This window comes from Acanthopagrus latus, chromosome 6, assembly GCF_904848185.1.
Source record: "Acanthopagrus latus isolate v.2019 chromosome 6, fAcaLat1.1, whole genome shotgun sequence".
Taxonomy (NCBI): domain Eukaryota; kingdom Metazoa; phylum Chordata; class Actinopteri; order Spariformes; family Sparidae; genus Acanthopagrus; species Acanthopagrus latus.
In genome coordinates, this window is record NC_051044.1 from 18,835,301 (window position 1) to 18,852,378 (window position 17,078).

Consider the following 17,078-nt stretch of genomic DNA (forward strand, 5'->3'; position numbering starts at 1 on the left):
AAATTTAGAGTATAATATTGAGTTATAATGTGTACAGCGATATGGCCTAAAATATTGTGAAACATCTATAAGGCCATATCTCCCAGCCCTTATAGACGCTGAGTTTCTGCTGACTGATGATTGAGGAAACAACGTATAGTTTAAGAACTCGCTGACTTTGAAAAGTGCACCATGTAGCAACTGAAGCAAACAAGTTTCCGATCAGCAGATCAGTTGGGGAGTCTCACCGCAGATGAAGCAAGTCGTCTTCAGGACTTCTTCTTTCTTCTGTTTTTCACTCCTGAGGTCAGCGAAGGTGTCAATGATGACACCGAAGATGAGGTTGAGGACGATGATGATGACCATGAAGAAGAACAGCAGGTCGTATATAACCCTGGCTGCAAAAAGTGGCTCCTGGGAAAGGAACAGAAAAGAGTGTAGAGTGGGGTCAGCCTAGGTGCTGAACAGGGCTGCTTATAATAAGCAATTATTCATCTTGTTTTGACAGCAGCTACATTTAAGAACAATTTGTGTCGTGGCAGGCTAATGTAGAAGGCTTGTCCCATTTAAACGTTAGACCCAAAGGGCAAGTCTTGAGTAAACATGTGTTGGGGAGAATGTTGTGAGTTTGAAATGAGGTTAACCTACTTCATCATGGATGTTAATGGAAACCCAAGACCACAGGTGAGAGCTGACAGATGCTACACTAAAGGAGATGAGAGAAAGCTGGCAGATCAGTAGCCTGCTTTTGTAGGTAGGACACAGCTTTAAAAAGGTCTTACTTTTGCAACGCAGAAGATAAATGTTTTTTTTTTTTGCATTAGCGGATAGAGCTACAGTGGACTTCACTGGACTGACAGATTGTAAGTGCAGTTTCATTCACTCATTGTCCCGCTTTAGTTATTCCTCCTTAAAGTTGCAGTATGTAAGAACAGGGTGGAGCGAATCACAACAGTAACTGCTAACTGCTGCTTGCTGTAGCTGCTCTTGGCTAGTAAGCCCAGTTAGCCGCGCAGCCAGCTGTTTGAACTGGGAGCTCGGGGACAAGGGGAGTGTTAGTGTTTATACCGCTGGCACAGGGGAGCTTTGAACTGGGAGGGGCCCGGGCTAGCTGGCTAGCATGCTAACTTCAGTAGGTATCTCTTCACTTTTGAATGTTTTCGACTAAAGTTCTTACATATTGGCCCTTGGAAGCAGTGGGCTGAGCTTGTTCCTGAATGCACTCAACAGAAGGGAAATTCCTTGCAGTGGTCACCAGTCTGCTGCAGTCACACAATCACTTATTTAGGATGGCAAAAGTGCCTGAGCCACACATGTGATGGTAAGGCTGACACTGTAACACTCCACATCTCAGCTGCTTCAGTCCAAGAATGTTGCATTGTGTTGTGAGTACGTGCGAACGATATCCACATCCTCTTTTGACATCATTAGCGATCAAGCCTGAATTCAGTGGAAATCTATTTTGAGGTTAAATGCTCACACAAGGCAGAGGCGGTACAGCTGTATGGAAATGTTGCGAAACCGCCATGCTTTTGAAATGAAAACAAGTTTGGTGAATGATGGGCTCACCGCCAGCTCACATGACCTGTGCCGCAGATGTGGATGTTCAACTCTCACATGCACACACACACACACGCATGCATGCACACATGGTACAGTCATGGGCCTGATTAGAATGCACATACCTCCTTGGAAGGCTTGCGGAGAACATCACCTACACCCCCACCACTCCTCAGGCCGTGACTCAGAACAGTGACAATACACATAAGCAGAGAGTCGCACGTCCGCTCCATGTCACTTTCCTCCTCACTGTCATCCGAGACTTCTGAGGACACGGAAAAGGAAAAGCTTCAGTCCAATCATTTAAAGCAACATTATGCAGGAATGAATGAATTGCAACACCACCACTGTAAAAATAAAAGGTCTGTACCATTGCTTCAGACGCATTGCAGGTGCTAACCACAGACAAAACTCATTACGTCATAACATTGTTATGTGTTGAAAACTTGTATGTTGAAGTAAACAGCAGGTAAAGCTGTGACCCTACCCTCTCATGGAAGTTACAGAGTGCACAAACCAGTGATAGCTGACACAGAGACAGCACTATTTCAAGACCCTGCACCTTCAAAATGATTTTTAAGCTGTCATTTTAAGGTAAAAACTTTACATAACGTGACCTTAAGAAGCTGCAAAAGGCATCAGAGAACGTCACTTACATGATAATCTTAAAAACTTGTATAACTGGATGATCAGAACCTCTGTGACCTACATTGTGTAGTTTATATAACATCAAAAGCATCAAGCCGTTCCTAACTTGTGCGATCCAGAGGGATTATGCAGTTACATTTAAACATCTAGCATGACATGCTTTCTGCAGTACCTCCCCAGAAAGTCCTCAAGTAAAGTAAAAGCAAAAGTCAGGAATGATATGTTGCTATATATATTTAGTTTCACTTTGACTTGTACAATAAATGTTTTGTATCATAATGAAGTGTCACAGACAGATGAGGTCATACAAGCCAACTTCCTTCTCTTGTGTTATCTGAGACGTGATATTAGTTCACCTAACTTATCAAATTATCATTATTGTGCAGGACAAATGTCAATTTTATGATGATTTAATGGTTAACATACAGGACGTGTGGTACACTACGCTTTATTTTATGTTCCATTAAACCTTCACATGCATCTCATGCCATGTTCATGATGCATTAATGATTATTATGATGTGCATTTACCGTTTTCCATTGAACACACACAAAAACTGGAACACTGGATGCAGAGTTCCATAACTCCTCAAGTCATGTACCAAAAACAAAACTCAAGACGGCACAACTCCACTGTTTTCACACAAAGAGCAACTCTCAACAACATTTTTGTCAAACCTGTACACACAGATTTCCTCAGCTCCCTCAGGTGGCTAACTAAGCTAACAAGCTAATGACAGCTAAAATTAGCAGCAATTAGCTGTTTCTCTGGTAATATGATGTGACCCATTTGTTTTGAATTCTCAAATTCCTGCATCTTTAAATGGAGGCTCTGTGAGAGATATTCTTATGATAGCTGCATGTATTGTTTTGGTGGAAAGAATCAGACTTCGCAGGAGAATACGGTTTTGAGAGCCGCAAGGTTTGTGGTGTTTTCACAAAATGCTGAATTGTTTTCAGTGTGAGGAAATGTTTCAGGAAACTGCAAGATGTGGTTTTATTGTGATGTCCATATACAGTAATTCTGCAAATGACTTCTGGCAAACAACTTATATTTTGTCTGATTGTAAATGACTGTTAGTAAACTGTGTTAGAGTGGGGTCTGATAGCCTTGTAGTCGCCGTGTAAATTTAAGTTATCTGTTATTTGGTCCTTAATATCCTCGGCTCTGCAGAACTTGATACCCATTGAAATCTTGTTCACATGTTTTGGTTCACAGTGTGAAAGCAGTTGGTCAAAGCTGAAGTGTTTTTGTTTGGCTCGAATCTGATAAAAACATTGGTTTTAGGCAGACAAAATAAAAAAATAAAATTAAATATATATATATATATATATATATATATATAAACATTTTAGAATTATCCATTGTATTGGATAATTTGTACATGTATTTCTAGAATAGCTAGGAGAGACAGACACGTTTATGATTTAATCGTACCATCGAGAGGACACATTTTGCTAACTGTGTTTATTGTTGGCCAGATCATTTCGTGGTTCTTATATCTGGGCTGACGGCTAAGAAAATGACACTGGCGCTATACTGTTTTGACTCAATGAACCACGCCAGTTTCAGGGTCATATCTCTGAAAATGTTTTGGACCAAGACTCTAAATCTTATAACAAACAAAACAAAAGCATTACTGAGTCAAAGGTAACTGTGTTTTTCATATTTGTTTCAAAGATCCTAAATTGTGGGGAGTTCCCAGGCAATTAAACCTCTTTAAGGTTTTCCCATGTTGACATCACATGAGGGTCAAAGGGGGTCACATGAAAATTGTTCAGGTCAAATGGCAGTGTCATGTGACATTGGATGGAGTCACATGAATCCTTGAACTTAAGGAAACAGTGTAAAAACATCCCACAGTTTTCATTTCACTAATTGTGGCCTAACAAGGCCGAGAATGGTCTCTGTAAACCCTTCCTACATGATCCACTTGCCAGGTTTTTATTCTCAATTTTCAGTTCAAATATGGTATAGATAATACATCATCTCCACAGGATAAAACTCAGGCCCTTCTGTGGTGTTCAATGTTGTAGATGCCTGATTGTAACACAGCCAGCAAATTCTAAAAATACCTTATTCATATTATATACTAATATTTTCAAATTCTCTTAATTAGTCTCCAGAAAGGCCTTGTTTTCCAGCAGTCACTGCTTTGTTTTGCATGGATTACAAAACTATCCGGAGGCCACAGACATGACAGCAAATCTCGATTTTTATAATAAACCAGTTTGTTTGCTAATAGATTAAATGTTGAAGTACTGCTTTTTACACCAAGCTTACCTCAATCTACATTCAAAGATTGTTTATTGACAAATTGTGTTCCAGTATACATTACCTTCCTGCACAGCTACAGTAGTGCAGTTCTGATCAATCCCTCCCTGACACACTCCTGCAGACAGAAACTCGTTGGCCAGACTGGCTCCGTTTTCTAGAAAGAAGGAACATTGCATAAGTTCTCCAGTATAAGATACCCCCGACACCTTTGATCTCCAACAAATGACAGGAGTCTGTCCTCACTCAGAGTTGTGTTGGGGATACGATCCACCTCCAGGATGAAGTCGTCTTTGAAGAAAATGTAGCCAACGATGGAGAATAGGTAAACCAGGATGAGGGCCAGCACGGCGGTGAGCACGATGGAGCGTCCATTACGAGTCACACTTTTGATCACATTCAGCAAGGTCTCCTCTCTGTACACAAGGTCGAAGAGCTACAGAGGCAAAGCACACGTTACTAAACAGAAAGCAGAATGTGTGATCCGCTGTAAAGTGTTAGGCCACATATAGTGACTGAATAATATCAGTAACACCTTAAACAATGACGTAATGAGTATGTAAGTTAGTTAATAGCTTTTATCAACATTTACATGTATAAACTGTTGCTTAAAGTGCTTTTAAATTCCCTATGATGTGACAGTAAACACATTTATGATGCTATCATTAATAGTATTAGCATGAAACAATGCTAACAATATATATTTGAATAACATTTCTTATTAGGACTCGTAGGGGACAAAATACCAGTTAACTAACACTTATTACTGAAGTGCATGTGTGTGTTGGATTAGGTTTTTGTCTGGTGTGACCTTTCTACTTGAATTACGTACGTTTTCTCATTATTCAGGCAGGAAGTATAGAAATATGTTGTGTGCATCTGCAGATGAGATGTTCAGGCCTGTGTGAAACAACAACTTCTCTAAATTTCTGGCATATTAAGTCTGACATGCTGTAAAGCAGACCTGAGGCACCTGCGCACAGCACTTAACACCCCAACAACAACAACAACAGCAACAACACCATTATAGCACCAAATACGGCTTGCATCTGGCTTGCACGTAGGGTATGTCCTTGAATGCACCACAATGAAAAGCAGAGGCTACGTTCTGAGAGAAAGGAGAAATATTTGACACTCTGCTGCCTAGATTTCTCTTTATGGTTTCACATGCTTGTCTTCACCCCTTTTGAGTGGGTTTTAGTTTTAAAGCTTGCAGTCTCAGTGTGTTGTGTGTGTGTGTGTGTGTGTGTGTTTCTCTTACCAACAGACTGTAGAAAAAGACATGGACGAACACGCCCAGGGAGCAGATGATGAGGTACATGAGATGGTAGAGGAACTCAAAGTCCAGCACCATGGCTTTGTAGCCGCGTGTGAAGGTTCCTCGATTCCCCACGAAACTTATCAGGAAGATGATTTTGTTACACACCTGGAAGAAAAAAGTAAATCTTGATTCAATAAGAACAATCCAAGCTAATTAACCATTAATCACTTTAATATTGGAAAATCAACATGGCCTCAAATGAGGTCTCTGGGTCAGAGTGTTGACAGCAGCATGTTGAGGGCTGGCTTTTAAGCTAAATGAGGACACATTGAGTGTGTCTCCAAGCACACAAGCAACCTGGTTATTGTTGGTTTTGATTTCTTCGGGGTCATGTAAGCAAGAACACAAGGCAAAGGGATTAACAGAAACCCGGTTAACACAGCTTCTGTCGAGAAGAAACCTGACTTTGTGGTCATGTATACGGTTTTCTAACTGGGTTTTTACCCAGAGTACATGTGCATGATTGCAGCTCACAACAGAGGGAGTATCACTGTGACAGCAACGAGGTGGTGATGAAATGAGAGGTCATGAGCAGTGCTTCCTTCTATTCTGAATAATGAAATCTAAAGTGGCACTCAAAATGAAACCAACAATAAAACATACTAAAAAAAAAACAAAAAAAAACACATGGTTAGGGAGACATTTCAGTCCAACCAGCTGAGTGTAAACTGGACTTTAAAGTGACCAGGCGACTGCAGTCCACGGCAACACGAGCTCTGACCTGATCTGCCGCAATGACCCTGTTTCCACCCTGAGTGCACCAGTCTGTGTGTAGCTTCTCTCTTCAGCGTTTAAAGGAAACTTCTAAGAAATCTCTGGAGAGTGCAGGCGTGGCGTCGCACTCTCTGGGGTCCGGTGACGCACTTCACTCCCCGTAACACAGCCATGTGCTGCCAGGGGGCAACACCACAGGCAGATGGGGCACTGGCCTGTCAAGTGGGCTCGAGTGTGAGTGAGAGCTGAAAGCAGAACACGAGGCAGTGCGGTGGAGGTTTCTAAGTACTTGAAAGTACGTATAGTGGTGTGCAAAATGGGAAAATAGAAGTGGTGTGTTTTCAGTTAATCTCTGGGGAAATGACTGACAAAGTTTAAAGGGTCTGTTCACAAAAAATTGTGGAAGAACATTTTAGGTTTTTGAGGGTGGAATCTATCCACAGAGATGCTTATTTTGTTAACTGTTAATTAACATGTCAAGTTCCATGCTTTATTCCCCGAGATATTAACAAAAAAAAAATAAAAATAAAAATAAAAAAATAAATATGTTGCAATATTTAAAAAAATATTCCTGGATCTCTTTCTTTATCTTGACCTGCACCCAAATGTTAATGGGGACTATTTTGGGCCAAGACCCATCCTCCCCAGTTTCCTGGAAATCCTTTCTCCTTTAATCCTGCTGACAACCAACATACCAACCAACAAGTGGACATGGGTGGAAACATAACCCCTCTGGGTTAGGGTTAGAACCTTGTGGAAGATCAGGAATACTGCTTCCGTAAAACACACCTCTTTTCAATTAATCAGCTGATCACAATTTCTCAGAGCGCGAGGGGTGCAACTTCAGATTGCTTGTTGATGATCTCATACAAAGGGAGTCCAGTTTACAATCATACAAACAAAACATCTCCTCTGTCTCGCAACTATAAAACCAAAATAAGCACCATAACCCACTGCTTATGGTCACGTCGGAAATACAACCACTGTAGCTAGTTAAAGGTTATTTAACATTCTTATGTATGCTGCTAGGAAAATATATTATTACAGTGGACTAGTAATAAGGGCCCCTCTAATAAAAGGATGGTGTGAATTCATATTTGAACTGGTTAACTTGGAATTCATGCATTGAATTGCATGGAAAAGGACATCAGTTCAGGAACAGATATATGAAAAGCTGGGCAACTAAATGAAAAACTAACTGCGTACCACCAGTGGTTAATTTGGGTGAACTGACCCTTTAAGGCAGAATACTCACATTGAAGGCACCCAGGAGGAAGAGGGTGGGCTCCAGGCCAACGGAGAAGATGAGACGGAGGATGGTGATGATGACGAGGGCTCGGATGCCCAGCGGTTGGGGCATGATGATCACGATGACCAGCGTTGCCAAGACTCCCATCCACAGCAGCGCAGACAGGTGGGGATCCAGCGTGACTGCAGGAGATAAATACACAAATAAATAAATACACATACACATACACACATGCACATACACAAAACAACTGTGTTTATCCAGAATCCAAACTGCTCAAGTTGACAATCCTGCTACATGGTTTACAGTGTTAAAGTACGTGGAGAGCATGACGGTGTAGTTTGCAGTTTAAACGAGGTCTCGTCTCGGATCAACAGATTTTTAACTGGCTTTGACTAAGTTCTGCCTCTCAGGCAGGCCTCAGGCTTTCATTAGTGAGACTTTGAACTCAAAGAGAGCCAGTTACATAACATTGAAAAGTCTATGACATACTTTTTCGTGTTTGAGTATGTGCGTGCGTGTGTGTGTGTGAGCACGCTAAGCTTTGGAGAGAGTCTACCTGATGCTTCCCCTTGATCCTGGGGTAAATCCAGGATTAGTGTCCTAGTCAGGGGTTTCATGTGGCAATGTGTCACTTGGGCTGAATCCCTGGACTGGGTCTGACCAGCCAAAAAAAACAAGACCACACCCAAACCTTCTACCTTGACAACTGACCAGCACTTACATAAAAAAACAGGAATAACGTGTGTGTTTGTAGGTACTTCATGAGGGTAGGTCACAGAGGACGTAGACAAGAAAAAAATAAAGAAAAAAAGGATGACCGTGTTGAGGTTAAAAAAAGATCAAAAGACAGACAGAAAAAAAAGGAGAAATGGGGCAAAACTGCAAGAATTAAAAACAGAGTCGGGGTGGATGAAAAGCAGAAGGGGAGTACTGCGGGTAAAGGGAGCACGCCTCTCCTCCCACCTTGCCTCTCTCTGTCTCCTTCCCTCCTTCCCTTCCTCTAGATTTCTCTCCCTCCCAATCCCTGTGGAGATCACATGACAGGTGCCACTTACATAACAGCCAACTCTAAAAATACCTCAGCTGAAAGATTCATGAGGAGCGAGGAGTGGGGATGTGGCAGACTGAGAGGGGGTGCTTATGTGCACTCTCAAACTCTGTACCTACCTTACACTTGATGATTGCACAAGAACATGTATAAAAACCAACAGCTGAGGAGGCTGCAAAGCATGCACTGTGAGCATGTGCTCCGCAGCTAGCATAGCAGTCAGACATGTATGCAGCCGGAACATACTGACCCAAATCTCCTGCTCTTACGTATAACATTGTAAAGCCCTGAGCAAAGGAGGGAGGGGAGCAGAGGGAGAGGAAGCAAGCAAACGCAGTCTGTGTGTGTGTGTGTGTGTGTGTGTGTGTGTGTGTGTGTGTGTGTGTGTGTCTGACTAAGAGAAAGAAGGAAGGGGCCCAAAGCCATAATGGTGCCTGTTAAAGCAGGCCAAAGGTATGCAAGGAGTCTCACGTGATGATGTCTTGCACACAAGTTCCAGTGCAGAGAAATGCAGTCAGATCTCACTCATGTTGTGTGTGTTTTTTTTTACAAGAATGACAGAGAAAATGGAATGTTACTTTTGCCATGAAGTTAAAACTATGATTATATGAATTATTATTATAATCATTAAGAACAGTTTATTAGACATCAATTGCTGCTGCTCTACATTTTTGTAATCTAATACTAAACTGATAAATACTGCATCTTTTTTGTAATCCTGCCAGTGTCCAAAAGTTGTGTAGTGAAGGAAAATTATAAACATTTTAACTTGTATTTATACAGAGGGTGACTGAACCAGTATTTTCTTTATTTTTTTAACCTGATTTATAAAATTAAATTAAATAAAACATGTGCTTGCATGCAGCGCTCAGTAAAGTTCACACTGATACATATTTTATGAAGACAAAACATTTTTAAACATAATTCATCTACCGAGCTTGTATAAAGGTGCTGAATAGAAAGGCGCATTTTTCTTAAAAACACTATCATGATTCTGAATTTGTAATTTTAAAAAATTTTAAAATGATTGTTTTGTCTGTCTGTTCTAACGGCTGGCTAGTAAAGTAAACATAGTAAACATACTTGACAATTTCAGACAAATTTGATGTTAAATGACAGTTCAGAGATCAATTCAAAGTTACAGTGCTGCACAGTTTATTCATTGGTTAGTTCTGAATTTCTTGAGAACTGTGATCTTTTGCATAAAGACATTGGTTGTAGAAAAGTTATTTTTCCATGGATATTCTTCTGGATAAACTGAAACTGTAAAAATTTCATAACAATGGACTCTTTATATGAATCCAAGGGGGAATTCAGATGGAAAACTGAACCCAGTGACAGAAGAAAAGTAAACAGACAACCAGGTCTCTGAAGTTTGAGTTGGCAGAGCAGATTGTATTGTGTGTGTCAAACACACAAGACTGGACTGTTTTTAATCAGCTCATATGTCCTACATGACTTTGTCCTACTTGAGCCAATGTAAGCTTTGTTGATAGACATTAAATGACACACGGTGCTCCTGTGTTTATTGTGGTCTCCATGGTGCTGAAAGTCAAATATGGGCCCAAGCTTTGAAAGGATGGGCTGTGGTTAGTCTGAATGTGTGCGTGTGTGTATGTATCTTAAACAAAGGCGGAGGGCTCCACAGGTCCTGTTCCAAATCCTGGTCAGGTGATAAGGAGTCAGCAGATCAGACCAGTGAAAGGAGATCAGTAGGTCAACACTAATGCCCGGGCGAAGGATTGAGAAACACATCTTAAAAGTCTGTCTCTGTGGGTGTCTGCACCCTGTGAGTTGCCTTTTCTGATAGTTTCATGTATAAGAGTGTGATGTAAGTGTTAAAAAACACATGAACTGCGTACAAGCTGCAAAGTGTCACCTCTCCCTGCTCCGTGGTTGCATATTGCGCCTATATTGGCGGCTGCAGCAGGTGGTGGTATAAATTCAATAAAATATATAATCGTAGAGATCCCCTCCATCTATCCTCTTCATATCTATTTAATATGCCATGTCGGTACAGGCTGTAAAATGTAATGGAAGCAATTTGTAGCAGGAAAAAAAACCCAAAATATGTCAGCAAGCCCCTGTCCTTCCTGTTTTGCATCATTGAGCGCATAACCTTATTTTGACCCCGTTTTCTTCAGAAGCCTGAATGCAAGAACTGCAAAATCGATACATACACAATACACAATACACATTACAGCTTGCATCGACACAACATCAACATGCAGCGAACGTTTCATATGCATGACAGAGTGACAGGCAGCTTCACCAGTACTAAGCTGATATCTAAAAACACAGTGAAAAAGCCTGAAGTCAGTTGTGATTAGAATTGATTTTTAGCCCGGGAAGAAAATGAAGTAAGATCTTACAAAGATATTAGTTTGTAATGTAAACAGTCTGAAGACTCGACTCATGTGGGACTGACCTCCATCCACCCCCTCCAGCGGGTAGAAGAAGCAGACAAGCAGGTTCATGAGCACCGCCAGGTTGAAGGAAACGTTACTCCAAACTGACATGTTTCTGGAGCACCAGTACAGCACCTGCTGGGCTGCAGAGGAGAGGGACACAACGATACATCAGACATCAGATTCAATACAATATCATTTAGACTGATATTGTCCAAAACATGTACGATTACAATGACATGAAATAAAGGCACTCCTTACATTAAAGAAGATATGAGCAGGGAAGTTTTGCTATTCTTGAGAAAATAATTATAAATAAAATATATTGTTTTCCTTTAATAGTTTTATTTACGTTTCTAACAAATTTGAAGTCAAATAGCTATTTGGTCACTTTCTTGTGTGCAAGGTTTATTTGAGAATAAGAGCCTGGGAAAATCAATCATAATTCAGGTTCAAATCTTCCTCATCAGTATGAAAATAATTTCACAAGAGGTCACTTGGGGAAAGTAACTAAAGGCATTTACTCAAGTAAGTATTTTCATTTTTTTAAAAACTTTCTACTTCTACTTTACTCCGATAAGTACAGTACTTTTTACTCCACTAGTTATTAACAGTTTTAGTTATTCTGCAAATTCATAATGTTAAAACAAAACATATATGAATTGATAATGAATAACTTAAGATGTATTATTGCAGTTTGAGCTTCCCAGCAGTATTTAAAGTAATTAAATTAGCCCAACCTTTACCAGCAGCAACATTAAAGTGATGATCGGCCACTCAGTATACTAAGTCCTGTTTCTCTCTAAACTTCAAGTATATTTTAATGTTGAGAAATGTGTTCTTTTACTTAAATGGTGCAGCATGTAAACATTTAAGTTTTAAACATTCAAAAATTAATAGACTGTGAAGGAATCACCAACTTAGACTTCTATGTATTGTGTTGAAGAGGGATCTGCTGAAGTTAGCATGCTAACCAGCTTGCCCTGGGCCTGAAAACCTCTATCTTCCAGTCGTTCAAAGCTCCTGTGCTAGCTGCGTAAAAACCAAACGTACCCCGGTAGTCTGGCCAGCTGCACCACTAACCAAGCTAACAAGCTAACAGCAGCCACATGGGTGTACACACAGAAAACAGTCAGCAGCAGTCAGCGTGATGTGCTGCAATATTTGTTTGGAGAATTAATTCAACAGGTGGCCAATTCTTACGTACTGCACCTTTAAGAGAGATTCTGAATGCAGATAACAGTAACGTATGGTGTTTACATTGTAGTGTTTGTATGTTGACTTAGATAAACAACCTCAGGACTTCTCAGGACCCCCACTGTGTAAAGTAATATTGAGACAGTGTGCACTTTAAAAACTTGGTACCACTTTCTCATAACCTTCATTGATAAATGATCAACGTATAGTAAAACAGACTTTAGTTAAAAGGTATAAATTATTCATTAATCAATAGAAATGTTTATAAACATCAGTTGCTACTTTAAAAAGATTATCCAAACATTGTTTTCAGATGAGCTACAAAGTATCCATCAACCATTTACAAGGTAAATAAATATCAGCTGCCACTTTATAATAAACAATTGTCTAATAAATCATTTACAAAGCATTTCATTGTTTGTTAACTGTAAAATAACTATTAACTAATGTTTAATTAACTATACACCATTTGTTGATGATGATTATTATTAAGTGTTACTGAAAAAATGAAGGGAACTTAAAGCAGCCAACATTGTTAATTATGTCTGTTTTAATGTTGATACTGCAACAGAATTATGACAAAGGTCAAAAGGAATAAATAAGACTCATCTTTGACCTTCACACACAGATCCTTTGAGTAGACTATGTTTTGTCCTCTCTTGTTGCTAAAAGAGAAACAGATGCAGGGACTTTTCTCTGTCCATCCCCTCTTCGGTCTGAGAGACAGAATATGGCTCTGTGTGGGTATGAAGTCTCGTACGTGGATTACAAGTGTGAGTGTGGTGTGGGTGCGGGTCTGTGTGTGTATGTTTGTGTGCGTGAGCAACTGAGCTCTCAGTTGTGATTCATAAGGTTACTGTACAAATGTTTCACGGCTCAAAGGATGTGGAAAGCCCCTGTCTGCTTTTAGACAGTGGAAACATGCGCATGTGTAACCTGAGTGCACGCACAAAAACACACACACAGGCACACACATTGTCAGCCCTGCTGACAGTGATGGGGATTCGCATCCTTCCATCCATTTTCCATACTCGCTCATCGTGTCCAGGCTCGCAGAGACTGAGGTCCATTGCAGCTTGTATCGGGCGACAGGCCGGTTACACCCTGGACAAGTCACCAGTGTGTCACCAGGAGACATAATTACACAAGCAAATTCACACCTATGGTTAATTGGGAGTTTCCAAACCATGTAAGCTTCTGGACTGTGGGAGGAAACCAGAGCACTCAAACGCAAGCAGAGCGCACAAACTCCCTGAAGAAAAACTGTGAGGCGACAGTAAGCGAAGCATCGAGCCACCTCGCTGCACCCAAGTGGCAGTGGTGGGACGTAACCAAGAACATTTATTCACGTGCTTACGTACAAATTCAAGGTACTTGTACTTCTTGATGTAACTTTATACTTTTACTCCACTAAATCACAATTGTGTGAAAACTGTTTACGAACTGAAGGATGAGGAGTTCCGTCATGGGTTGAGAAACTTATTCTACTTCCTGAGCTGAGCAAGCACATTTTTTAGGGATACGTGGTTCTTAAACAGACACTAACAAACATATGTTGATCTTACAGAATATGTGTCACTGTAGTTTAAACCAACCAAACAGGACATAGAGTCGTTAAAATTTGCTCAACTTTAAACACCTATAGCCAACATAGTACAGCAATACTAATACACCATGTCTAATAAAGAAAACACTGACAGGGAACAATTTACTGCACAGTGAACACTTTTGATCGTGAACGCATGAATTTTAGTTGTGGTCGTAGTTTCACTGCGTGGTTCTATTACTCTTACTAAAGACGAGGATCTGAATATTTCTACCACTACTGCGGCAGTCGTAGATATTCATTCAAGTTATTTCTGGGAGAAAAAGGCACTGAAGCTGTGCAAAACATCAGCTGACAGGCATCAGGAAGCTCCTAAAACAAACATGAGGACACTGAAGTGAACCTGGATAACCCAGTGGGCTCACTAAAACTTTATGCTCTTTGTCATGTTTTGCTCTTACTTGCCACATCTCAACAGACATCTTTCACCACATCTGTTACCTCCTATTGTGCTCTCCTATTAAGTCACTGGCATCCCTCGTCTGAAGCAAATCAGTTGAGTGATCCATTAGCTGATTATTAGAGTATGAACCAGCAAAACCTAAGATCATCCATTGGGCAAAAATGCTCTTTGCTTCCACCTCGTCAAACTTGTGGATTTGTTGGTTTTCATTCATTTAGTTTTAATAAAAATTTTAAACATCTGCAAGTTTTGTTTTGTTGAACAATTAATCAATTTTCACAGAAATTATTGATGAGCAGGATTCCATAAATCATGTTCATCAGTAGGGGGTTATGACACTTCTCTCTATAAAAGAATCATTGGTTCCTCCGAACTTAAGTGAATAATCATTCATTCACACAAGGATGATCTTGTATCATCTGAAATAATATCACAATAATATTAGTCGTGTGTTATCATCCCATGCTACACTGTAAGCCTACCTCTAAGCTTCTTCTGCCAATTCATCTCATTGAAGAGGTCCTCCGCCCGGAGGAAGAAGTCGTTGATCTTGCTGCCCTGCTCGTCTCTCTCCGTGGTGTAGTAGACTCGCAGCTTTGACTCCGAGGTAAGGAACTCGCAGATGTTGGGCACGGGGAACACTATCTCCTCCATGGTGCGGTCCTGACGCACGATCTGAACAGAGAGACACATGGTCACCTCCACGGTGAAAATACCTTGGCCTCTGTTGGTCCACATAGGGTCTATTTGTTTGTTTGCAAACACTGACATTTTCTAGATGATTCACTTTTTTTGGTAAATTTCTGCTATGTGACTGTGGCTGTGTGTGGTGACCTCTATCTGAGCCGTGTGTTTGGCGTAGAACTCCAATGCCTCGTCTCCTTCTCCGCTGGCCCCTCCAGGTTTTAACATGATGGACAGCTCCTTGTTATGACGAGCCAGCTGCAGAGGTGAAAAGAGCACTCAGGTCTTGTACTTAAGTAAAAGTAGCAATACCACAGTGTAGAAACACTGGGATACAATCACTGTTGTTGAAGCTGGTAAAGGTTGTTTAACTACTTTATAAAGTTTATCTGCACTAAAGATATATATTTTGTTACAAAGGGGTACAATATTTTCCTCTGAATTGTAGAGTGAGAATAAAGTGGCAGAAGAAAGGAAATACTTCAGTCAAGTCCAAATATTTCAAAACTGTCAGGACAGTACTTGAATATACGTACTAAGTTACTTTACAGCACTGGTCAACTGCATGTGGTGGCACACAGCAACAAGACAAAAGCTTATAATAGTTAATAATTTCATTAAATTATATAATGTTGTGTCGCAGAGTTGAACAACAGACCTGGTGAGCTAAAATATAGATATTATGTCCAACATTTCGGGGGGAGGCGGCATCATGTTCCTCCTCTTCCCCGTTGTCCTCCTCCTCCTTTGTTTCCTCAAACTCCACCTCTCCCTGCAAGTACGCCTTCTTTATCACCTCCACCTGGACACACACACAGACGCATTTATACTTTTTATGACACATAATGTGACATTATTGCTTGGGGAACCCAAGCAGCTGAGGTGACCGCTCAGCAGTTGGTGCACAACACCAATTTCTCACCAGCTCTTTCGGCCTCATATTGTACAGGATCCTCTCTGCATTCTCACTGTCGTGACGGCTCTCCATGATGGCTAGCAGCAGCTTGGATGCATTGTTCTGTGAGCGAAAAAAAAAGAAAAAAAGAAGAGAGAAAGCAGTATGAACTTAAGCTCCGTCAGATTCTCCATCCAAGGAAAATGGGCTGAAACCCTGATGATCTAGGAAAATGCACTCTGCAGCTATTTGTCTTGGCAGATGAGCGCAGAAGTTAGTTCATCTCAGACGAATGAATGTCCAGCTCTTACGCTTGTCCTCTGTTAGTGATATTCCATTCTACTAAACAAAACTTAGTTACTGCACAGTTTTTCCCCTCATTTTTGTCCCAAGACCAAAAGCCAGAGTTAACCCATTCCCCAGTTTCACATAGAGACATAGATCCTTCCTCCACTTCACTCACCTTGAGTTCCAGCACCAGGTCCATCCGCTTTTTCCCAAGTGGGTTGATGTCATTGAGGATCAGGGCGATAATGATATCAATTCCATTGGACTCATGAGTGGCAATGCAATTCTGAAGGGAAACAAAGAAAAAAAAATGTATCAAAAAGTGCCAGATTACAGTCCCAGCTCCCTCTCTGGTCTCTTTGTGTACCTGGTTTTCATGGCAGGGGCCTTGACAGTACTCTGTGAGACTCTCCAGAGTCTGATTGATGAGGGCCACGTTCTTCTCGTTGATGTACAGCCCCAGCAGGCCGAGACCCCCTGTAGTGCTGCCACAGATACAGTCCAAGAACTGCAGAGTCTCACACACGAGGTTGTAGTTGTTCTTGTTGTTTTGACAGCGAAGGAAGTTCTGAGGGGATAAAAAAATGGCTGAGTGTGAATTAATAAACAAAGCAAAACCAAAGGGAAAAACTAAATGATGGAGGAATAGCTTAGCTCCTGCCATGAACTACTTACTCCTCTGTCAGTCAGAGCTCAGCAGGCGTTTTAAAGGAGACATATTATGCCCTTTTTCAGGTTCATTATGGCATTTTGGGTTACAACGAGAATAGATTTACATGATTTGGTGCTCAAAGACCACAT

The 17,078-nt window shown here is 40.8% G+C and overlaps 1 protein-coding gene across 5 annotated transcripts in view; it reads right to left on the reverse strand.

The window, feature by feature from the left end:
* Positions 1 to 17,078, reverse strand: part of LOC119020522 (inositol 1,4,5-trisphosphate receptor type 1) — a 78,131-nt gene that overhangs the window by 6,940 nt on the left and 54,113 nt on the right. For all 5 annotated transcript variants that reach the window (XM_037099881.1, XM_037099880.1, XM_037099879.1 and 2 more), the window contains 13 exons: positions 16,645 to 16,845; positions 16,453 to 16,563; positions 16,017 to 16,112; positions 15,753 to 15,896; positions 15,245 to 15,352; positions 14,893 to 15,085; positions 11,225 to 11,347; positions 7,752 to 7,927; positions 5,723 to 5,887; positions 4,708 to 4,897; positions 4,526 to 4,618; positions 1,665 to 1,804; positions 228 to 393 (listed from right to left, as the gene is read on the reverse strand). In XM_037099881.1, the coding sequence (XP_036955776.1) occupies positions 228 to 393; positions 1,665 to 1,804; positions 4,526 to 4,618; positions 4,708 to 4,897; positions 5,723 to 5,887; positions 7,752 to 7,927; positions 11,225 to 11,347; positions 14,893 to 15,085; positions 15,245 to 15,352; positions 15,753 to 15,896; positions 16,017 to 16,112; positions 16,453 to 16,563; positions 16,645 to 16,845 (1,906 nt within the window). The remainder of the gene's footprint in view (positions 1 to 227; positions 394 to 1,664; positions 1,805 to 4,525; positions 4,619 to 4,707; positions 4,898 to 5,722; positions 5,888 to 7,751; positions 7,928 to 11,224; positions 11,348 to 14,892; positions 15,086 to 15,244; positions 15,353 to 15,752; positions 15,897 to 16,016; positions 16,113 to 16,452; positions 16,564 to 16,644; positions 16,846 to 17,078) is intronic.